This window comes from Clarias gariepinus, chromosome 27 (assembly GCF_024256425.1).
Source record: "Clarias gariepinus isolate MV-2021 ecotype Netherlands chromosome 27, CGAR_prim_01v2, whole genome shotgun sequence".
NCBI classification, from domain to species: Eukaryota; Metazoa; Chordata; class Actinopteri; order Siluriformes; family Clariidae; genus Clarias; species Clarias gariepinus.
In genome coordinates this window covers 19,519,303-19,544,747 of record NC_071126.1, presented here as the reverse complement: position 1 = coordinate 19,544,747, position 25,445 = coordinate 19,519,303, and the positions used below count along the sequence as shown (strand labels likewise).

Sequence of the window (25,445 nt, the reverse complement as noted above, 5' to 3'; positions counted from 1 at the left end):
CATCTGAAGTGTTTACGGCTTCCTGCCTCTTAGGATTCAGATCCTTTCTCATCACACCAGAGCTTTGTGTTCGACTAGAACACGAAACAAAGAACACGGAACACGAAACAGGAGCCGAGCCCGAACCAAGAGAGGGACGAGCGAGTGAGCGAGCAAGCGAACGAGTGCAGAGACCAGTACAGGCAGGGTTGTTCCTCTCAGACAGGAATACTGAGGTGGTGTGTGTGTGTGTGTGTGTGTTTGTGTGTGTGTGCAATCCCCAGCACAGCCATGACCCCCCCCCCCCCCTCCTTAGTGATTCCTATAGTTTTAATAGCGTAGCACATTTCAGGTGTCAGTATTCAGTATTCATGCCATTAGCTGTTCTGTAAGTAAACATTAGATTTTCTGAAACCTCCCTTGATTTTTTTTTTTTATGTTAGCACACGTACGCACACGTGCAACAGCAGGAAAGAGTTTATGGTATCAAGCAGAGATATCTTCAAGCCCTGTACACCGGCGGTGCATTGAACCCAAGGTGATAGAAGGAGAAAAAAGTAGATTTATATCTCTTGGTGTTAAAAACAGAGCTCAGCTTCAAACAGAGAGAGAGAGAGAGAGGTCCTTGTGTTCCTTTGTTCTTGTTATGTTTTTTTTTTTTGTCCTTTGTGATGTTGTCCATTAGGATTTCCTTAATCGAAAAAAAAAAAAAAAAAACGTCTGGGTTACTGCAATGGCGTCTCTAAAATAAATAATAAAACGAAGCAGAGTCTCCGGTTAAAGCGCGACCCAAGACCACGACCGCGAGAGACCCGGCATTCCCTCCCGTCCATCTTCAATAAAGAGTTCCCGAGATTTCCCAAATGTCCTCTTCTTTTCATTGAGCAAAAGGAAATGAGCAGGGGATGTGTTTGTGAGAGGGAGGTCTGTCGGAGGTGCTACTCCAGTTTCCAGTCATTTGTCAATCCTAGCGATGCTATATATGTCCGGGTTTGGAGAGGTAGGCAATGAGGGCCACCACGACCCCCACGTACACCCCGGTGCCGATGGTGATGGAGAGAGCAGCCAGGAACAGAGCTCGTCTGGACGCGATGCTGGCCATCGGGAAGTCGCCCTTCGTCACGGCTTTGCTGGTCTGAAGAGAAAAAAATAAATAAAGATGAGAAACGAAAGCGAGAGTGAATTAAACCGATCATTTATTACTGCTACAACAAAGGACACTTAAACAAGGACGAAATTCACAAACAGTACGTTCCTAAAACACACACACACACACACACACACAATTAGAGCTCTTCACCAAGCTTTGATATGTGGGGACACTGGGACGAATCAAACCCGCAGCTCTGAGACTCATGCAGCGAAGGTTAATAGAACAATAAAAGAAAACACACATTAAAGGCTGCGCGTGAAGAGGATGAGATTCCGACAGTTGAGACGTGAGAGGCTGCATCACGCCCGAGCTGTCACGTCGTCTTTAGATCATATTGTCACATCGAGGAACTAATCACACGCAACAAAAAAATCCATTTACATGCATTTGAAGCCTCTGATGCAGCTGTTTAATGTGGGACGAAGTTTCTACAAGTCGGAAAAAAAATCACAAAGAAAAAAAAAGGTTTCTGTATAAATAGTTTGTTCACATGGGTTGGGTATGATGGACGCTTAACAAAAACGTGTCAAAACATTGATATTGCAAAGTTTTCTTTAGGGTTATTTAACATGTTTGGAAGAAGTCTCCAGCGTCAGCGCTTCGTAACAGTCGGCGGTAAAGCTGTAGCATTACAGATGTATTTAGTATAAACCAGCAAGATTACAACAATCTTTCGAAATGCTTTCTGGTGCGAACTCTACACTGATACAAAAGTCAAAGCGTGACGTTGTACAGAATAACAGAACACAGTTCTGAGTGTAAGATCTCCCTTTATGTCTCTATATAATCTCCTGCTACACTAATGCACTTATCCCAGTGTTTCACAAGTGCTCGGACACCATCAAGTTAGAAAGATATCATGATTGGACTGACTGTATGATTCCCGTCTAAAACTCCGGCCTCCCAGGAACTCCTTTAATGGCACCAAACGTGGAAATGTCTTGGAGCGAGGTCAGGACTGGACGGGCGATGTGGCAATAACTCCCAGCCGAGTTCCCGTGTACAGGTTACACAAACAGATCTATCTTTTCCGCAAGTTGGCGATGAGTTATCCGTAGATTTTTAAGGATCGGGCGTTCCACTCACTGAATGTTCATGGGAACGACTGCAGTGGGCTCCGAGCCACCTCACCCAGGAATTATGGAGTTCTTTAAAATGTTTCCACCCTTCAATTGTTGAACTGCAGCTAAGGGTCTCTAGATTCACGAAATCTAATCACAAGTCCCAGTTGACTTGAACGCCAATCGTATAACACAAGACCCTCAGTGGTGGACAGTATCAACGTAAATGTGATTTGTTGTTGTACTCTGTACTTTGGAAGACTTTTTACTTTTACTCCACCACATTTCAAAGTAAAAGATGTACTTGAATATCTGTCTGTCCTTCAGCTTAGCACTGTAGCCTCACACCTCCAAGGTCCGAACACCAGTTGGCGCTCCCAAATTGCCCGTAGTGTGTGAATCCAAGTGTGGGTGTTTGTTTGTGTGCCCTGTGATGGATTGCCTTCCATTCCAGGGTGTACCCTGCCTTGTGCCCTAAGTCTCCTGGGATAGGCCCCGCCCCCGAACCCCTGTATACAGAATGAAGTTGTATAGATAATGAGTGAGTGAGTGTCTTCGCTTCTTACTTTGACCTGTGCTAATATTAATAAACATCGAGCGTAAATATTACACGATCAGTACAACAGGCTACAATATTGAGATCGTGCAAAAAAAACACCGACAAATGTCCTGACTCAGCAACCCATAGTCTTATTTTCAAATCGTTGAACAGAAGAAAGAGTCATTCATTTTGTCTGCCTGCCTCCATAATTCTCTGTTAAAACCCATAGAGCTAAGCCCATTTATGTGCTAGCGGACATTTTCTATAATGAGTATTCTAATGTTAGCTTGCAGCAACAACATCTTTCCTTGAGTCTCACACACTCTTCATTTATAGCACTTTATCCTATGTACAGGGTCTCTGCGGCCTGGAGCCCATCCGAGGAGACTTTGTGCATGGGGCGGGGTTCACCTAGGACGCGGGGACATTCCATCACATGGCGCACATACAGTACTACAAGCAATTTGGGAACACCAGTTCTGCATGTTTTTGCACCCACCAAACATGTGGAGAACATACAAACTTCATGCACACTGACCCGGACCCTGGAGGTGCAAGGTGACAGTGCTAACCACTACGCCACTGTCCCGCCACCTTTCTTTGCGTATGTGTTTTTTAAATTAATCCGTCATTACCATGATTATGTCGTGTCCCTCTCCAGTTAGTAATTGGTAAGTAAGTCTTGAGCGGAAAGTCATTTCTACACAACGGCAGCACCGCAGACCAGAGCTACTGTAGTACTCACTTAAAGCTTCGTCCATTTCCTTCCATTACCTTAGTATGTAGGGGACACGACATAATCATGCGCTGTTAATGGCGTAATGTTTCCCCCAGCACAGGATTTGTGTACTTCGTCCACCACCGGAGATCATCCAGAGGGCTCACGTCGCCCAAGGTTAAACGTTTAAAATGACGCTCACAGACACAGGCACCTGTTCACAATGCACCTTGGGTAGCACTGACAATTACTTCCATGCCACTGGGGTTTTGCCAGCCGGGTCACTTATTTTGGATAGAGGTGACAGAGAAATTCTCCATCACTGTGAGCGGTGGAATCGCCCCATCCTAACCACACTGTGGTTTAACAATCCTATCAGACGAGTTCCTTTTACAAGTACTTATTTAAATTTAGAATTGTGTTATTTCTTTATTTTGAAAGAATCCTCACTTCACTGTAAGAATATATATATATTTTTTAGTCAGAACTGAATACTATTATTTCGACCTACTTTGGAAGGAGTTAAGCTTTAGCAGCTGACAGAGCGCGTTATTATCCGTGCACTGAGGTCTGTTCCTCAGCGAGATGCTCGTACCCTTCACTCGGTCTCGGCTTTCACAGTGAAGCAGCTCTTCGTCTTGGTTACAGAGGGAGAGGAAGCGCGGATGTCATGAATAGCAGGACAATCCAACAAGTGGGTAGACGAGATGGTGCGTATCAGTATCCATGGCAACATTAAGCATTCTCAAGTGCCATTGTTTTTAAAAGTGCGATGATGGTTTCTACTGAAAGCTTTTTAGGATCAATCGCTTATATTCTACCATTCTTTAATAAATCAATTACTCAACCTGTGTGTGTGTGTGTGTAAGAGACAAGAGCTGAAGACTGTGGCTCAAAGCATCAGCCTCGCTCTCATTTCGCTTCTTTCAGCACATCGTAATTGTTTAGTGCATTTGATTCATGAGTCAGGAGATGGATGAACGGAGGGAACATTTGAAATAAGTCGGTTGATGCACATTCAAGGTCTCACGTCAATATCATGGAGCTGCTACTAAACAGTGAAGGTATTTCACAGTAAAAAAACAAACAGGTGATGTTACTGAGGTGCTGAACTTTGCTGTATAGAGATATGTATGTACAGTATGTACAGTATGTAAGATTTACAAAAGGAGTCTTCAGTGTCAGACATCTGTGGACATCATCAGGACATTCAGACCTTACTTTTCTTTGGGGTTTCTTGGTCAGATGCATTTTGTTTCAGGTTTTTGTTGGGTGAAGAAACAGCTTCGGGGGTGGAACTTAACTAAGTAAAGTTACTGTACCTAAATACACACGAGATGGTATCAGAAAGTCTCGGGAGTAGCTTAGTTTTTTTCACCGTATGTCCTCTGTCAGACGCCTTGAAACGCCGTTATTGACGGACTGGCGCCCTGGCTACGAATTCGTGATGAACAATGCCACAAATGTGGAAAAAGACGATGAGCACGCACTCAGTCGAGCCGTGGAGATGCCGGACTCTTCCACTGTGAAGACTGTTGCTTGGTCTCAGGGTCACACCCAAGTTTTGTCACCGGTAATGATCCTCAACACAAATCCTTCTGCTCTTGGGTTGGCAGCCTGGAAACAAACTCGGCAGCAACACGGCGCATGTTTTAAACCACACGTAAGGATCGTCTGGACTGTTCCGTACGACACACCGACAAAGGCAGCGTTGTTGTGAATTGTTCCCTGACGATCATCATGCACTAGTTGCTGAATGGTTTCAACATTTTTAGGAAGTGAGCTTGTTGAAGGACTTCCTGATGCATCATCGCCTTCCAGTGATACTCTTCCACTCTTAAAGTGCGTGTGCCACCGAAAACACCTCGACCAACCCGTTGCAGCATCTCCGTCACGTGAAACATCTCTGTGGCAGACCCTCCCAGTTTCACGCTGAATTTCACATTCGCTCTTTGTTCAGACGTGGTAACGTTATGGTCAGTAAGGCACGAGTCACACAGCTTCCGATGTACACAGGACGATGTCTTTTGGCACACTGACTTATGAAGGTCGGTGCTCCCTGTGACTGTGTGTGCAGCCTGGTGCTGCCATCTGATGGCGTGTTACAAAACTAGTCTCCAAACTTTTTGACACCACCTTGTATTTCACGTATTTTTGTACTTTACTTGAGTACCTTTATTCGAGGATGTTTTTTTTTTTACTGTTACTCCATTACATCAAACAACAACATCTGTCATTTCTACTACTCGGTTACATAACCACATGGTGCATTTGAAACCATAATATCGCCACCTTCTGGCTATTATGCATAATCGCTTGCAATCAGAAGTGGAGACGAGGCGGGTATAGGATTCCTCTACTGTCTCTACTTTTACTCAAGTGCAGGATTTATGAACTTTACCCACCACTGATGATTTCAATAGTGGAATTAATCACATGGAAATGTTGTACAGCGGAGAAAATCATCAGTGTTATGGAGGTATCAGTAACTCCGCTTCATCACACCAGACTGTTATTGATTACTTTTAAAAGTTCCTGACACAGAGTGTTTTATTCCGTACGCATTGCACTAGACAAACCATGTGACAAATGCGTCTTTTTATCCAAAGCCTCCGCTCCGTAAGTGTCCGTGCCGTTCCGCGATTTTAAATGAATTCAGATTCATATGGCAGATGGGCGACAGTCAGGGAGAGCACATCAGCCTAAATGAGGCTCAAAGCTCCGTCTGAGCACCGCTCCTTGTTATTAACTCGCGCGTCGCATCCTCCGTCTTCCTTCTGCAAACATATCGCAGTAAAACTCCAGTTTATTTTGTGGCTGTGTGTTTATTTGCCGTTGCCTTTCCCAGTCTGATGTCTGTTTTAGCCTCCGTTTCACACACTGTGAGCTGCAAATCCCGTGTGACTGCAGTGTGTGTGTGTGCGCGTGTGTGTGTGTGTGACCTCCTAATCCCAGGAAAACACTATCGATTTTTACTCCTTCATTCTGTGACAGTCAATAATGCGCTCCTCGGCCACCAGTGTGGCTATGCCCGGCTCAGAGCTGTACAAACACATTGCTGCTAGTTTTTATTCATTGAAAGAAATCTTTCTGTCAAACTCACTGCTTTTCCTAATCTCTCTCCCTCTCTCTCTCTCTCTCTCTGTCGCTCTCTCTCTCTGTCGCTCTCACGCGGCTAATTGAATCAGTATTGCACTAGATAAAGGACAGTACAGAAATGTCTTTAATGAACTCGAAGCTATACACATCTGTCTCAGGGATCAGCACGGAGACACACGTTTTTTTTGGGTGAAGAAAATTAACCCCTGATCAGATGCGATTAGTCTAACATGATTATACATGATACAGTAATTATTCCAGTGATTATCTCTGTTATTCCTGCTCAGATGTTATAAAGTAGCCGGAGTAATGGCACCACTGACCCCTGGTTACCACATGTCCCGAAGGAAACACCGCAGGTCACGAAATGCTGGACATGACAGAGGAGGAAAAGTGCAAAATGTTTGTAATGTAAATGTTTCATGACAACATGTTAAGTAAAAGAAAAAAATAGATTAGAAACAGAAATGCTAAAGGAGTGGCTGAGGAAGAGAGGAGAAGTGAATACATAAAGGGAAAAAGAAAAAAATGTGGACACTGAGGAAGGAGGGTTAGAGGGGACACTGAGGGAGGAGGAGAAGCCGGGGCATTTGGGGATATGAGCGGAAGTGGGTACTCTTAAGTAAGTGTCCCTCTTCCACTTCTCCCTCTGTGTCACCACTTCTCCTTCCCCTTCAGTGTCCTCACTTTTCCCTCTGAAAAAGATGGATACGCAGGGACACTGAAAGCAAGAACATTGAGCAAGGGAAGTGGGGACACTTATGGTGAGGGAGGAGGGGAAGCAAGGGCACTGAAGGATAAGGGGAAGCATGGACATTGAGGGAAAAGGGGAGATAGCGAGCCTGAGGGACAAGTTTAAGTGTGGACATTGAGGAAAAGGGGAGATAGGGACCCTAAGGGACAAGTGTAAGTGTGGACATTGAGGGAAAAGGGGAGATGGTGAGCCTGAGGGACAAGTTTAAGTGTGGACATTGAGGAAAAGGGGAGATAGGGACCCTAAGGGACAAGTGTAAGTGTGGACATTGAGGGGAAAAGGGGAGATGGTGAGCCTGAGGGACAAGTTTAAGTGTGGACATTGAGGAAAAGGGGAGATGGGGACCCTAAGGGACAAGTTTAAGTGTGGACATTGAGGAAAAGGGGAGATAGGGACCCTAAGGGACAAGTGTAAGTGTGGACATTGAGGAAAAGGGGAGATAGCGACCCTAAGGGACAAGTGTAAGTGTGGACATTGAGGAAAAGGGGAGATAGGGACCCTAAGGGACAAGTGTAAGTGTGGACATTGAGGGAAAAGGGGAGATGGTGAGCCTGAGGGACAAGTTTAAGTGTGGACATTGAGGAAAAGGGGAGATGGGGACCCTAGGGGACAAGTTTAAGTGTGGACATTGAAGGAGGAGTAAAGAGAGTAACACTACAGAAGAAAGGAGAGACAGGGACATTGAGGGTGGGGGGAAGCAGGGACAGTGAGGCAGGAGGGAAAATGTGGACATTGAGGGAGGAGTGGAAGCAGGGACACTGGAAAAGGGAGGAGTGGAAGTGGGGACAATAAAGAAGGAAGGAGTGGAAGTGGGGACATTGAAGGCGAAAGGAGGGGCAGGGATATTGAGGAAGCAATGGAATTTGGGACATTAAAAGAGGGGAGGAGAAGAGGGAATCCTGAGAGAAGAAAAGGTGGAGTCCCTGAAAGAGGAGAAGTGGGGGAGCTAAAGGATGTGAAGCATGGATGCTGAGTGGGAACTGAAGGATGAGAAGAGGGGACGCTGAGGGAGGAGGCGCAGGATGAAGTGGGTGTAATCAGTGGTAACATTCTGCCGAGCTCTGCTGCAGAGGTAAGACGGTTTATTCGGTGCTCTGAGGACGCACACGCTACAGCCAGCCCCCGTGTCTCCACCTGCTCACCTCCAGTGCCGCATTCGGCTCCTCTCTAAACACCACCACTATTATCATAATTACTGCAGCAGAATGAAATTAGCTTCTGACAAGATCATTTAGTCTGTGCCTCCACCAGCCACGACCTCCATGCCACATACGAGTGAAAGTGTTCGCTTCGATATAATAATAAAAAAATAAATAAAAAAGAGAGAAAGAAAAAATATTTCATGATATACAGTATAATGGGAGAACTGATAAAGGGAAGGATAAAAAGAAGTAAAGCAATACGATGGTGAGGGAAATAAAGAAATCTGTAAGTAGACACAACCTGTAAAATCAAGAAGGGGAACTTTTTTTATTTAAAAATTGTGTTCGCTTTTAATGGGAAAGTTTAAAAAATGACTTAATATGTAAGAAGAAGACTAGAGGAGGAAGAAGAAGAAGAAGAATGGAAGTAAAGGCTCCTGTCCATGAAGTGAGATATTCACAGCAGGCGTTAAAGAGAAAAGCTCCCATGCTGACAGAAACCAGACAGATGGAGAAATTCAGATGTTCCTCTACAGTAGCTTCGCTAATGACATGTGAGCAGGAGCTGGTACGTGAACGTGTGTGTGTGTGTGTGTGTGTCTTCACACACTCTGTACCCACCCCCTGAGAGAAGTAGAAGGCTGCGATGCCCAGAGGCCAGAAACAGCAGAGCATAGAGAAGATGGCCAGGCCCAGGTGATCACGAGGAGGAATGACGATGAAGTTATCTTCACTCTCGCTGTCGCTGGAGCAGTCCGTCTGTGGAGAGACACACAACACACTTACGATGTGTTTTCACACCATACAGGAAGATCAAATTGTTATCGCACCTTTTTGCTGTTATTGTTTCCACCGAGTGAGTCACAGAAGTCAGAAGTTTCCACACAAAAACTCATCATGAACATGAACACCAAGCCAGTTCTTTCCCAACTGGACTTTTTTAGGGAGCTGAATGATTACACACATTTTAAATAGAAGAAAACCATAAGAATCTGGAGCACAAGGTTGGCCTTTCTGCTACTGAAACTGCATCAAAAAATATACACTCCCATTTAGATTATTATTTTAGTGGTGACCTGGAATATCTTTTACTTGGCCAAACCCAAGGCCTTTTAACTTCCTGTTAGTGATGATGATGATGATGATGACATCACAATGCAATGGGAAAAGTCCAAGGAGCTCTAAGGATGGTGGACACAAGGACACAACTACAGAGAAGAAAACGCAGGAAATACAGTAGTTAAGGAAGAAATTAATAAAAAAAAGCAGAAACAAGAAAGAAAGAAAGAAAAAAAGAAACAGATGGAATAGTTAAGAGATAAATAAGGGAAAAAAGAAAAAAATAACATAAGAACATAAATAAAGAAAAATATAAAGACACAAGTAAACACATCATGCTGTTTTTAAATGAAGCTTTTTATTATTGAGGGAAAACAAAATCCAAATCTACATAGCCCTGTGTGAAAAAGTGTTTGCCCCCCCTGTTAAATCATAACTTAACTCTGGTTTATCAAACCCAAGTTCAATTTCTCTAGCCACTCCCAGGCCTCATTACTGACACACCTGCTCACAATCAAATAATCACTTAAATACGACCTGCCTGACAAAGTGAATAAGAGCAAACGATCCTCAAAAGCTAGACATCATGCCGAGATCCAAAGAAATTCAAACTAATTGAGATCTATCAGTCAGGATAAGGTTATAAAGCCATGTCTAAAGCTTTAGGACTGCAGCAAACCACAGTGAGAGCCATTATCTACAAATGGCAAAAACATGGAACAGTGGAGAACCTTCCCAGGAGTGGATGGCTGACCAAAATTACCCCTAGAGTTCAGCAACGACTCATCTAAGAGGTCACAAAAGACCCCACAACCACATCCAAAGACCTGCAGGTCTCACTTGTTAAGGCGGGCGTTCATGACTCCACCATGAGAAAGAGACTGGGGGCAGAAATGGTTTGCATGGCAGCGTTCCAAGACAAAAACCACTGCTGGAGGACCGCTGGACCTGGAAGACTTGCCGTGATGAATGGAACCTTGAATTCTGCTGTGTACCAAAATATCCTGAAGGAGAATGTCCGGCCATCTGTTTATGACCTCAAGCTGAAGACAACTTGGGTTCTGCAGCAGGACAATGATCCAAAGCGCACCAGCAATTCCACTTCTGAATGGCCGAAGAAAAACAACATGACTTTAGAGTGGCCTAGTCAAAGTCAAAGTCAGTGAACTGAATCTAATTGAGCTGCTGTGGCATGACCTTAAAAAGGCAGTTTGTGTTCGAAAACCCTCTAAAGTGGCTGAATTACAACAATTCTGCAACGGTGAGTGGACCAAAATTCCTCCACAGCACTGTAACAGACTCCCTGCAAGTTATCGAAAGTTATCGAAAATGCTTGATGGCCCAGTAAGTTATTAGGTTTAGGGGGAAACACTTTTTCACACAGGGCTATGTAGTCTTCCCTTAATAATAAAAACCTTCATTTAAAAACTGCATGATGTATTTACTTGTCTTACCTTTGACTAATATTTAAATCTGTTTGATGAAATAAAACATTAAAGTGTGACAAACATGAAAAAAAAAAAGAAATCAGTAGGGGGGAAAAACTTAGTGTAAAAGATTAATAAAAAGATTTACACAAAGTTAAAAAAAGAAAGAACAAATATAACAATAAAAGAAAGAAAATGATTTTTGGAAGTGGTAATAAAGTGTCTGTCATGATGTTCATCTGTCACTAAAAAGGGCAAAACGTATAAAAGAAAGAAGGAAAAGATGTAAAAAATAAACATAAGAATCATAAAGACCCTAGTCAATCATGAAAAGTTGCGTTCTTAACAAGACGGGTAAGAATTGGACATGAGCAAATTATGGAGAAAATCTGGGTGGGGGGTGTTTCCTTTACATAAGGAAAAAAATAACATATCCCAAAAAAATAGTCAATAGGAAATGTAACACAGAAAATGAGAAAGAATGAAAAAAATAGAGGATTTTTTTTTTTATTCTGAACATCACTACGTTGAACACTAAATCAATAAAAATGTGTCATTAAAACAATTATTGCCAAAATGTCAGATGAGGTACTTTACTTTAGACTACAAGCATATCTGATTAAAAAAATAATAATAATGGAAACGAAACAAGAAAGACAAGAAGACGGTACTACCAAAAAAACATGAGAAATATTTACGTGTTACTTCGGCTAAAAACATTGTTTCTATGACAACTCAGAGGGTTGAAAATGCAAAATGGAAAAAAAGACTCGAGTGAATGTGTAACTAACACGAAGCAGGTGAACACGAGCAGGCAACAAACCAACAGACATGGGGACAGACAACAGGACCGGAAGGAAAACCCAAACATACACAAGCAGTGTTTGTCAACATGAGAACCTCAGCATGTAATCTGTTATAGTCTTACTTTTACATATTTATATTATTATTGTTTACATTTACACCACCATCTGATCAGGAGCGAAGGAGTCTCCAGTGTCAGGACTCTGTAACAGTCAGAGGTAAAGATGAAGCAGATCATTTTAAACTTGTTTCTCTCATTTTTCCTCAAGATTATATTTAAAGAAATCCTGACATTTTGTACGAAGACGATTAAAAACATCCATCTTCATTTCTTATTGTAATATCACAAAGTAGAAAATCAGTCAGACTTCAAATAAAATATTTATGTCCTCTTATGCAACAGCAGGAGTGCGGATACCGGTGGAGAGAGAGCGGAGAAGAGGAGCGCCGGGTCATGATAGACCGAGTGAACTCAGCGATCTGTGTAACATTAATTATTAAGAATGAAAGAAACGAAAAAGCACAGTTTAATATCTAAATGTAAAAAAAAATAATGCCAAGGGAATGTTTCCATGATGATCCGTCATCTAAACATATTATAGTGTATATATATATATATATATTGACAAACAGTAGAGAATGACCTTAAATCCGGTCAACAAGCGCATGATCCAGACGCCTAACTCGCCCTCGCCGTCTCACCGGCTGACATCCACTCTACGCTCCGTCGTGTCTTATTTATTTTATTTTTGTAAAGCAGGTCTTGGTGATGGGGACGAGTGTGACTTATTGCTGTCTGAACAACCCGTTTTTCCTCACTGCTCTTAAATCTGCGCCTTCTGCAGCATAAAATATTTTCATCCTTATCTCATCATCCTCCTGTGAATCAACGGAAACGAGGTCTACGCCCACAGAAGCTGCTGCCGGCGCTGCCGCTGTTGATGTTGTTGTTTGTATTTGTGGCCTAGAAATATGACCGCATCGTGTTCTCATATAAATCACTGCTGATAATCCACTTCTACCTGCAATAATAGAGCTGGGATGTGGTTCAAGCGTTGAAGGATGCAGGAGAAAATAATCTGGTTTCCTCACGGATTTCTAGATGTCAAATGACGCTGATGTGACCTGCGGATTTGTTTTTAACACCATAAAATCATTCTGCGTTTATTAAAGTAAATAAAACACTCGTCATGTGAATATTGACCTGAATTTTGACTATTTTCTAAATGACTGCATGTCCTGATGTGCTTTCTTTCTCATATACCACAATCATTTGCTAGCATTTAATCTGTAATTATATTGACGTACATCATTTCTACAGTCACCGGACGCTTCATAAGAGACACCATACGCTCAGCGTATACTCCACCAGCTGTTAGAAATATTCTTCTGAGGATTTGGTCCATTATGAGTTGATGGCATAATCGCTGCAGACCTCCTGTTCTATTACATCCCAAAGATGCTCTATTAGGTTCGGCTCTGGTGACTGGAGGACGTTGAATTCTTCTGCTGAACTCATTTCAATGTTCATGGAGCCAGTTAGAGTTACTGCTCAAAAGTTTGGGATCACTTTCTAACTCCAGGGTCGTTCCTGATTTCTATTTCCTTATACACTGTAAAACAATACTGAAGATGTTTCTCCTAGATACACAATAATCTCCAGTTGATATTAAGATGTTTCTGCTACTTCTGTTCTGTAAAGCTTCATAACGGCTCTAATATAACGTGCTGTTTGGTTATTGGTTATTGGAGCTTGATGGGTTTTGCAAATGCACTTGACACAACACAAGAACCGTTCCAGAACAGCTGACCTTCATGTTCTAAAATAACAACTGACTGTTACTGTTGTTGATGTTACATAATTACCAAATTCCATACAGTATGTGTCATTTGATGGTTTTGAAATCCCCAGTATTGTTGTAGAATGTAGAAAATAAATTGCTTAACAAAAACAAAAAAATTTGCAAGTCACCCCAACCTTTTAAGCAGTAGTGTATGTCAGGGAGCGTTCACACTACGCAAACGTACCCAACTTTAGCGCCAAGTGTACTCAGGTCCATTCCCGACTCTGTAGAAGACCAGACTGAGAAGACGTGACCCCTTCAATTTAATCATAAAGAGACTGAAGGAGATGCATGTGGGTTTCTGGCCATTCGTGCTGTCAATCATAGCGAAGCCAGACAGTTATGGGTGTCTGCGAGCCCATGTAAGGGGAAGTGGACAAATAGTGTTAGCAATTGGAGAAGATTGACAGAAACCAGAAAGCACACGATAGTTTTCACCCTCCCTGCTTGGTTGTCAGTGACATGACTCAGACAGAGCACGGCAATCACAGCATGTTCGATTGGTATTCAGCATGCCAAGAAACCCTTCCCCACACCATTACACATCCACCAGCCTGACACAACACCGGCTGGGGTCACGGAGTCATGTTGCTGATGCCAAAATCTGACTCTACCATCTGAAATCAAGATTCATCAGACCAGGCAACATTTCTGCATTATTCATCAGTCTGGTTCAGTCGTGCCTGTTACACACTGTAGCCTCAGATTTATGTTTTTCACTGACAGGAGAAGAACCTGATGTGATATAATGCTGCTGAAGCTCATCTGCCTTAAGTTTGTGTTCTCGCACCAGCCTGTCCGAGAACACAAGAGAACCATCTGTTCTTCTCCGACATCTCTCATCAGCAAGACATCTACACTCACTGGAGGGTTTTTTCTTGTTTTTAACACTATTCTGTGTGTGTGTGTGTGTGTGTGTGTGTGTGTGTGTGTGTGTGTGTGTGTGAAAATCCCAGGATCTCAACAGTTTCTGAAATACCCAAACAAGCGCTTCAGACATCAGCAAAAAACCCACAATAAAAGTCACTAAGCTTGCAGATTTCCACAATCTTATGTTTGATGTGAACATTAACCGAATCTCTAGACCTGTATCTGCATGGTTGCATGGTAGCTCCTGCCACATGAGTGGCTGATTGGATACCTGCAAGAAATGAACAGGTGTGGGGGGTGTTCCTAACAGTCTACCCAAAATAGTGTCTACGATTTTTCACATGAAATCTCCATTGGGTTAGAACAAGCTTCCTGTTCCAAGTTTAACCGCTTTCACACCCAATAAAAGTAATAGCACCCCCGGCTTAGCTTGGTTGCCATTAGATGCCACACCAAAGAAACAGCAGAGCTGAGAAAAGAGCTGGAGAAAGGGGAAGAAGAGCTTCTTATATCAGGTCACAATAGGGGAAAATCTAATTGTATTGTTTAAGCCCAATACAAACACAAAAAAAGGGAACAACACTCAATAATCATCTGTACCAAGTGATCTTGTACAGGTTTGGGGCCCTGGAGCCTATTCCAGAAGAATTAGGGCACGAGGCGGGGTACATCCTGGACATGGTGCCAATCCATCGCAAGGCATGCACACTTTTACTTGCATGCTCATTCACACTCTACAGACAATTTGGGAATGCCAATTAGCCTAATTTACACGTCTTTGGACTGCAGGAGGAAAACGGGAGTACCTGGAGAAAACCCACCAACTACGGGAAGAACATGCAAACTCTATGCACACTGACCCAAGGTGGGAATCAAACTTGGACCCTGAAGGTGCAAGGCAAGGTGCAATCCACTACACAACTGTGCTGCCTTGTAAAAAAAACAAAAAACAAAAAAAAAACACACACACTATAAACAAGTATAGTTCTGTCCATTCAACAAACAAGTCATCCATTAAGTTAAGACAAAAACAGTGATGTTATCAAGAAACCACAAACAGAAAAGACACGTATAGTTCTCAGCAACAGCCCCGATCCCAAGCTTCATTCCTCTGCTTCACCATTACAACAATCCCTCCTTTAAAACCTTTATATTTCTTTTCTTGAAAACTCTTTTACATGTCTCTACTGAAACCCAGGCTTCACATTTCTGTCTCAATAAACTATGCTCTGTGCATGGCTCCTTTTTTGACGTGACCTGTGCCTTCCCCGGAGCCCGAGACACGTCTGAGCAGATTAATGAACAATTTGGTCAGATCAGGCGACCGGTGCCACAGGAGAGCGAGTGAGTAATTTGTGTTGCCATATTGCCTCCTGAGCACGGGCGAACCCATCCCCCTGCAAATCCTTCCTCTTCTTCTGTCCTGGTGTCTCTATTCATCTCTCTGTTACTTTTCATTTCAGGGTGATCGATCATTGCTCTTTGACACTGATTATGTGCGTGTCATGTAGAAGGCTTTGGCCCGAGTGTCCACTTGAGCTGAGAGAATCGAATCCGTGTGACGCCGGTGATTAGCCGCTTCATCAAAGCAATTCAGTCTGAATTTCTCCTTTTTTTTTAGGATACCTCCTTTTTGTGTTTTTTTTCTCCAGGTTTGGGCAAACACAGCCCTGTAAATGTATTCAGCTCTCCCATTTGTGTTAACACACGGTCTGCCAGGACAAATGGAAAGGAATGTTTTGGTTGGAAAGCGAATAAGGTTGCTCTAACGGGGTGAACGAGGGGCCCGAGCTGCCAGGTGAGAGCCAATTATATTCCAACAAAGGGGCAAGTGGCCGTATGAGCAGCGGCGTTAGGAGCTGAGCGTCGCACTGGGGTTTGGTGGCTGCAGAAATGCGCCGCCATACATTTTTAATGTCTTCGATTCAAGGTTCGCGAGAGCTCGGTGGCTGGGGAAAAGAAAGCAGGTTATGTTAAGTTATGCCACACCAGGTCTTCTGAAAGCAAGCCACTGGTGTGCGATTCCTCAGAGGGTTGATTAATGCTCAGCGCACACCAAACGCACATAAAAAAAACAAGCTCGCTGGGGTTTAATAAGCCTGTCTGATTTATACTGAAGACCTCCAGCCCTGTGCTTAAGAGGTGCTTTGGGAGTCTCAATCACTGAGGGTATAATCGATATGCCAGATGGGCATGAGCGCCCGAGCCAGACGGAGCGAAGAGAAATACCGATGCAGGCACATGGACTCACATTGATGGATTTCCTCATAATGTAATCTGTTAGTAGGGTTTGCATCTCGTATAACTCAAGGTTCTCCCAAGGTGTAACTTGTTAAAATCCGGGGTGCGAATCCGGCAACGTTCCCGTTACTATCCTTTCCCATAAATACTAACTCCCCCAAAGTGTTTAGTTTCTCTTACATCACATCTAAGAAAAAAAGTTTCTAATTAAATACTAACATTAGACTATTTTAGTCTTTTGTAGCTACATTTAAGGCTTGCCACATTACCAAAAAAAACCTTAGACTGTTACGAAGCGCTGACACTGGAGACTCCTTCAATAATGATTATGCTAACATCAGCATCACCATATCAGCCGCTATACACACTTTTAATGAAAAGCGTCCCCTTAACACGTCTAGAGACCATAACATAACATATCAGAATAAATGCATAAGTATTTATGATTTACAGCAAACTGTTCCAATAAACATTGTATTTATTTTAAAAATTGGCTCTAAATCTTCTTCCAGGACGACACAAGCACAGCGCGTAAATCCGCAACTCCGTTCGACCTAAAATCTCATTAGCGTCGTCTGGATTAATTTGCGGAATTGATATTCTGATCTATAACGCGAATGTGAATGCAATTTAGCGAGAGATTTGTTCATTTCAGGGCGTTTGTTGTTCCTAACATATCTGTTACGTTAGTAAAAAGCCATAGTAGCCTCTTTTGTTTAGTGTGTGTGTGTGTGTGTGTGTGTGTGTGTGTGGGTGGGTGTTTTGTGTAAACAGCCCTCGATCACCTGAGTGCTGCGCTTGCAATAAACCACTAATAAGATTAAAAATGGGTTAGCTTAGCGCTGATGGATGTCTACAGGCCGTAAATGTTTAGAAACTAATTGATCGCTTGGTAGCGGAGCAGGAACATCAATCTGCCCGTAGCTGTAATGACTTTAGATTATACCTCCTGTATTATGCTACAGAAACGTACAGTAGACTGTATGAGCTACTGGTGATGTGTACTTTTTTTTCTAGCTCGATTGCCATCCAAGCGTAAAGAACACAGTTGATTTGGATAAATTAACATCAATTCTGCTGGATTTACCGCGTTACTGCATTTCGAATTAAAATTAATGCTGTTTTTTACGAGGAGAAATATAACGTCTGGTTGTGAATATAAGTTTCAAAAACATATTTTAGAATTTCAGTTAAACATGTTGCAGCTTTATATCACAGAGGAATAAATAAAAACAATAATAAACGCATACATTTAACAAACCACATCATTCTATACAACAAATATAGATATGGGGGGGGGGGGGGGTTAAGCACCAGGTTAGTATCACCTGTTAAGTTAACTTAAGTTGTTTTAAGTCTTATAAGTTATGCGTCTTAAAGTCAGTACCATCTGCATGTTAACAAAAATTTCCTTGCAAACAGCCTTGCAAAAGTATTCATACCCCCTGAACTTTATCACTTTATTTTTGCTATGTTGCAACCACAAATGTGAATGTATTTTATCAGGAAGAAGGCCATTGTTGAAAGAAAGCCTTTAGAAGTCTTGTTTGCAGTTTGTGACAAACCATGTGAAACTGCAAATGGTACTTCTTATGGCTTTCTTTTAATGATACCTTTCTTCTTGCCACTCTTCCATAAAGACCAGATTAGTGGAGCCTGAGCTGTGGATCTCTGCAGCTCCTCCAGAGTTACCATGGGTCTCTTGGCTGCTCCTTTGATTAATGCTCTCCTCGCCCAACCTGTTATTTCAGGTGGACAGCCATGTCTTGGTGAATGTCATGTCACTATAGGTTTGCAGTTGTGCCGTACTCTTTCCATTTTCAGATGATGGGTTGAACAGCACTCCATTAGATGTTGAAAGATGTTGTTTTTTATACTCTAACTCTCCTTTAAACTTTTCTATAACATTAACCCTGACCTGTCTGCTGTGTTCCTTAGGCTTTATGATGCTATTTGTTCACTAATGTTCTCTAACGAACCTCTGAGAGCTTCACCGAAGAGCTAACTGGATTTTAGTTAGGCGTATCAGAGTAAAGGGGGCTGAAAACAAATGCACACCACAGTTTTTTAGACTTTTATTTGTAAAAACATTTTGAAAAATCATTAATAATTTTCCTCCCACTTTACAATTGCCACTTTGTGTTGATCCATCACATAAAATTCCAATAGAATACATTTGTAACGTGACAAAATGCGTACAAATCTAAGGGCTATAAATACTTTTGCAAGGCACCGTATGTTGTATACTGTAGATATATAAAATCAGAACATTAACACTACCGCCAAGTTAATTGAACTGGTTATCTATTATACCCCCACCATCCCCAAAGATACAGATCACAGAATTCTGTTCTGAAAACCGAGCTGTTTGTGGACTGGACTTTTTGTTTATATTTTTCACAGTTCCTCATTTTGCCCATTCTGTTGAAGGAAGCAAATAATGATTCTTTTATGACTCAATAAATAAATAAATGAGTAAGTTTGGCCAATAAAATCACTCAGTTGCTGATTTGCTTTCTGCAGTTTCAGCATTTTCAGGGCCAACACTGAAACAATTATGAACATGCGATGTGTCGCGCAGCCATGTTTAAGACACCACTGCTTTCAAAAATCATTTTTTATAGAAATCCGCTTTATGTCAGAGTCTGTTCAGGATGAGAAGTTTAAAAAGTTTCAACGGTTCGATACTCTATTTCTCTGAAATGTCCCATTAAACGAACAGCACTTCCAGATCCGATGGACGACGTCTTTTCTGTTCTCAGTAGAGCGCTGGTGTTAATATGGATGAATGGGTCTAAAATTAATGTAATGATCACACGCTTGTGTGCAATAATTCTTGTAGCGGAGCCGTGTTAGATGAAGTGGCAAGAGAAATAGTTTAGTCATGTTCTCTATGTATGAATTAATTATAAGCCTTTAATAAAGCTGGTTTATAATAAAACTGGATGTGAAAAAGGGAACATAGAAAATAAAGGTAATTTGTCAAGATGGGGAGAGAGAATAACATTTTAAAAGAATACAAATGAAAAACATATTAAATCTATGTATTATGTAAAATTAAATGGAGCATGAAAACAGATTAGGACAAAACAAAAAGCTTTGGGGGAATAAAAGCATACAGTAAATATGATGTACAAACAGATGAAAGACAAGTTGGCAGCACAACATGAAAAAAAGCTGTTGTAAGAAAGAGAAGAATCAATCAAATGATTGAAATTTTTAAAGGGGTGATTGTAATTTTTTTTTTTTTAAATGCAAGTAAATGCTAAGTAATGGATCTGAAAAAAAAAAAAGGTTGGCTAATCATTCTTGCATGCTAACACATTAGCTAAATATTAGCCAAACTAAAGTTTTACAAATGTATAGTACAGTATCTTAGAAAACATTTTCTTTCAGATATGAGATGAGTATGAGATTAAAATGTTCAAAATAGAAGATTCAAAATAGACTTTTACTGAGCTCAGAGTTCAAACGCTAAACCCTTTAGCTTCAAGTGCTCGTATTTCAGCCATCTTGCTAACGCTAACCTTTCACACGTGTTCACATCTATGCTGTGTTGTTTTATCTTCTAAACTAGTTCTATTTTTACAACTAGTTCTAGACTTGTTTTTTTTTTTTTTTTAGCTAACAACCAAAACTGTTAGGGTTAGGCTAACTAGATAACTGATAAACATTAGCTAGCTAGCTGGAGTGGACACAAACAAATCTTTGTGTGTGTGTGTTTATTGTTCCATGGGAAGTGTGTATAATGATGTCCAAAATCACTTGTGTTAAATGTTTAAAATGTCCAACACTGCCTAGTTAAAAAAAAAAGCCAGTTGCAACCTGGTCGCATTAGCTAGCTAGCTAACTAGCTGGAGCATGGTGAAAAGTGTCAAGCAAAAAGTCAGTTCCTGGTTGTTTGTGTGTGTGTTTACAAAAGTTTATATCTAAACAGCAAGGAATTTTAACATGCATAAATATGAATATAAATGATCTTGGCTGTTAGTGTATTATGTGAGGCGTAAGATCAAAGCCTCGGACTGAGAAAGGTTTCTTTGTGATCATGCGGTGAAGGTTAGCGTGCGATCATAATTGTAGGAAATAACCGGAACAAACAGTTTCTCGTATTCAGTTTCTTAGCAGCCCTGTGGCCAAAATAACAGCCATTTCCTTAACACGATAATCATCATCATCATCATCATCATCAACATCTTAGAGGTAAAACATAGTCTGTAAAAAGCTGTCGTATATCAATGAGTTTCTCAGAGCTGCACAATTTAGCTCAGGCTAATCTGTTTGAGATGAAAGAGATTTTTTCCCCCCTTTTCATCCTTTCCTGGAGAATTCTTTTTTTTTTTCAGCTCGTTCGTTCACTCTGTCTGTGGAAGAAGGTGAGATCTTAGCAGAGAGTAGAAAGCTTTAAATTGGGGTTTTAAAGAGGTGAAAAGCAGCTTCGGTGACACCGAGGGAAAAAGGAAAAAAAAAAAACCTCACGAAAAGGGAGTACAAGGGCTATTAGTGTCTTCTTCCTGTTAGAGCAGGCACAGGTATGGGGAAAGGAAAAAAAGGTAGAAAGAAAAGGAAAGAAAGGAGAGTGGCTAAAAGCTCTGACTCAGACATGATACACTGCGATACACGGAGGTGGGATTACAGAATCCGAGCAGCAGGAAGAGCTTCAGTGAGGACACTTTAAAGCTGGGTTTATCACAGATACAGCAGGCGGACTGTGCCACTTTTAAACCTAAAGAACACACACAAAAGAAAGCTGGGAAATGTTTGATTGAAGTTCTAGAACAAAGCCATGGTTCTGTGTACACGCGTCTTCTTGTAACTCTACACATCTACGTAAAAAACCATGAACAGGAGTTTATACTAACCATATTCCAGTTGATTTGGTTCTCAAAGGGACATCATTTTAACGGTGACTCTGTTTTCATGCTCGCAATGACAGGAGGCTATTCCTGCTTTCTTCTTTTCTACATGGGTACGACACATAGCTGTGATTTCAGCAACAAGAGAAATTTTAACTAAGATTTTCTTAAGACTAGAAATAGAGATTTTCTCAAATTTGGTACGATTCAACTCAGTTAAGGAACAAGAATATGTCTCATAAAGTATATTATATATATAAAACAAAACTGTAAAGTTGCCATGTCTGTCTGTACATTGAATATATTTTCCATAAAATAATTTGATAGGACGAAGGATGAGTAAGAGACAACATCAAGATGTATTTTGGAATTTTTCTCTGTTTGTTTGCATGCATCACGTATAAAATATTTTAATGAGGTTTTCACAGGTGTATTTGGCCGAGCTTAAGGTAACATATAGGCATTAATTTATCATGGGAGGAGAGGTATGTTATGTATAGATACTGTATGCTACTTTGAAATTTAAATGGAAAACGCCCCTACTGTATATCATATACAATACTCAACCTTGAAAAAATCTTTGGTCTATCTCAAAATTCAACAGATGCTGTTGTACATTTTTTTTTTAAATGCATTTGTGTGTCTGCAGTTACATTCTGTGTGAATGAAGTCAAGGGCACATTTATATGTACAGTATATAAAGAACATAAATTCTGCATATAAATTGTGGACTATTTCATCTTACATTCTGTACATGGGTAAAAGTAGTGCAGTAATGAGGAGAGAGCAGCTGCCTGCCAAAACCCACATTCACAACCAGCCACAGAAGCATTTCAGCAACAACACACATCTAAAAACGTTATGTCGTCTTAAACAACACGCTGTCTCTGCAGTGATCACTTCTAAGTCGTTCTGAATCGCCTTCTGAACCGTCCCTGGTGTTCTGTTCTTAGCTAACGTGACTTACAAAGCTAACTAACTTCTAACACAATGCTGAATCCCAATGTCCCTCACTAACCGCTGATCAAGGGCACTACTCCATGTGTGGAATAAATGATTGTATGCCCTACATAGTGCACTAGCTTTCCATTTAACGTTATTTGAGATTTAACCTCACATTTAAAACTACTTTTACCCCTGATATTGTATGATCGAAATCACTATTTAATAACATTATTACATTTATTAAGGTATATGCATTCTACATCTAATCTATTGTGACATCATCACACATGTGAGGTACTTATTTATTTTCAGCTTTTGCTGGTGCTAGTATTTAGTAATAAATCATTACAAATGGCGGCAGAATTATTAATTCTTTGAACTAATTACAAACGATGGAAGAAGCATCTTGAGATCTTTGCTTATTTTCATGTGTTTACTTGTGTGAATCAATCTGAATAGGGCAACTGCACTTGTGTAAAAGTAATACATAAAATAAAGTTATAGATAGTAAGTAGTCATAGTCAGTGGTGTCATTAGGTCCGAAGATTTAGCCCTGAATATTTTAATCTTGGCCCCTTTCCATCTTGCGACAGAGGTGTTTTATAGCAAAGTATCAGACAGACATGCAATCACCACTGATGAATTAAGTGGAAGACACAAAGCTGGAAGACTCCCGCACCCAGACGTCAAGAAAAGCTTCATAAAAAACATTCTGGGCTAAAAAAAAAAGTCAAGGTAAAGTGACTGTCAAGTTCAGTTCACTTCGGTTCAGTTAAAATAGGCTTCACTGGCATCGTCACAGTATGAAACAGTATTGCCAAAAGCATGTTGACTAATTTGACAGTAAAGGAACAAAACCAGCAGCAACAGTAGATTTAAGAATGTAGAGATAAAAAAGAAAGAAAGCATCTGTGTCGTGACAGAAAAAAAGGGATAAGATTCAGAGGTTTAGCCATATTGCAGTTTATAAACTGTGGCATCTTAGTATAAGCTGGTTTAGTGGGATAGAGAGAGAGAGAGAGAGAGAGGGATAATACAGTGCTGGTAAAAGTATTAAGACAACATATGTCATGTATTATAGTTCTCCCTGTTCATACATCAGATGATGTCACTAATTAGTTCTCGTCTATCTGGCTGATGAGTTGTGCTAATTAGGATCTGCTAGTTTAGGTAATGGATGGAACTAATATGTGGCCTTCTACTTTTAGAAGCCGAGATCCACCTCTTTAAAAAAAAGAAAAAAGTCTAAAACTCGAACGCCCAGTTGGATCCAGCAGGTTTTTTTAAGAATGAAGAAGTTACAACATCAGCAACTGTCACTGCATAAAATCACAAATTATTCTTATCATCTAAATTTCACTTTGATCTCAGTACTTTTGACCACCACTGTATTATTTTTGTTTCTATTTATTATAAAGGTACATCTATCCCTAACCTACTGATGCTGAATTTCCTACAAAAAAAGACAATCTCCAGGCAAGACTCAGCCTCTGATCTTTTCAATAGCCACAAACACCCCCATAGCTCCAAGTAATATATTACTGTTATGGAAAAGTAATAAGTAATAGTAATATATTACATCCACTGAAAAGTAACTAGTAATAATAACATAACTGTCATTATAGACTAGCAACACAATTAATCGCATAAACATCAAAATTGCAATTCTGACCTGCGCAATCATTTAATAATGAATGATTATTTAAAAAGCAGGCAATTAATCGCAGGTAATACACACATAGTTGGGAATTTATGTAGTTCACATACACTTAAACGAGGGCCCGAATATTCTGTATAACTCTCGCTAGGACGATGCAATCTAAATAAAACAATGTACAAAGCTAACATGTTAATCCAGAATATTCAGGGCCTCTTTCGAGTGAATCAGCACCCTGTATGTGTATGCTTAACGTCAGATTAAACGCAGAGGACCGCTATCCAAGGACGTCGTGATCTTGCCTAACGACGCATGTCCTCACACTTCTGCACACACTGTCGACACTCTGGAACAACTTTATTTGGAAGTGTTAAGGCGTCCTCCCTATAGTCCTGATCTCACTCCATCAGACTCTCACCTGTCTGGTCCCCTAAGAGCAGAACTACGAGGACGAAGGTTCACTACTGATGAAGATTTGTCTTGTGTTCAACTAAATTCAAATCAAATCTACAGCCTAAGTGCTGATAAGTACACGCAATATATCTTTGATTATTGTATATATTGTATATTGTAACATATATATATATATATGTCTGATGTAATGTCCCATGGCTTCGTCTACACACCTACCTGCTTTTTATAAATTAACAAAACACCTGTTTTTACATTGTTATCGTGGTACAGTATATTGTGTGTTAAACGATGAGAAAAAAAGTGTGAAACATAACAAAATGTGGAAAACTTGAACGGAAATGAAAACTTTCTGTCACCTCTTTATACTGTATATAGCACATGTGACATGACGCCTGCTAGTGTGAACGCAAGGTGAGAATGCACCACGTCTGCAAAGTCCTGCAGCTTTTCTCCAAGGCTTTTTTTTTTCCCATTAGGCCATCTATACATCTTTTTCTGAATTATTACTTTTTCATCTCTCGCTTAGGCAGAAATCGGAGATCTTGTTAAAGACTCGAAAGAAAGCTTTAAATTGAGGTTTAAAAGGTTAAGAAGTGGCTTTGGTGACACTGGAAACTTTCTACAAAGGGAATAAATAGGATCCAGAGTACGGCTCAGCTGTGAGCTGACCATGACTCCAGGTTCAGTTAATTAATACAGCCAGACTGCCTGCGTCTACATCCAGTCTGTTAATAAACTTTAGAGTCGTCAGATGTTGTCTGACGTTAGGGGCGATATTACCTCGCAAATCATTTCACTGAGGCTTTTAAGGCCAGAATGGGAATGAAACTCAGAAGCCGGTGTTTTATAAAAGGATGCGTCGTCGGGACGTCTTTACCCATCAT

General features: G+C 40.9%; 1 protein-coding gene across 1 annotated transcript in view; it reads right to left on the bottom strand.

The window, feature by feature from the left end:
• Nucleotides 1-656: 656 nt before the first annotated feature.
• The window catches only part of syndig1l (synapse differentiation inducing 1-like), a 40,131-nt gene continuing 15,342 nt past the window's right edge, over nt 657-25,445 (bottom strand). Inside the window, exons 3-4 of the mRNA XM_053488944.1 lie at nt 9,069-9,206; nt 657-1,114 (exon numbers count right to left, since the gene is read on the bottom strand). Of these exons, the coding sequence (XP_053344919.1) occupies nt 956-1,114; nt 9,069-9,206 (297 nt within the window). The 3' untranslated portion in view covers nt 657-955. The remainder of the gene's footprint in view (nt 1,115-9,068; nt 9,207-25,445) is intronic.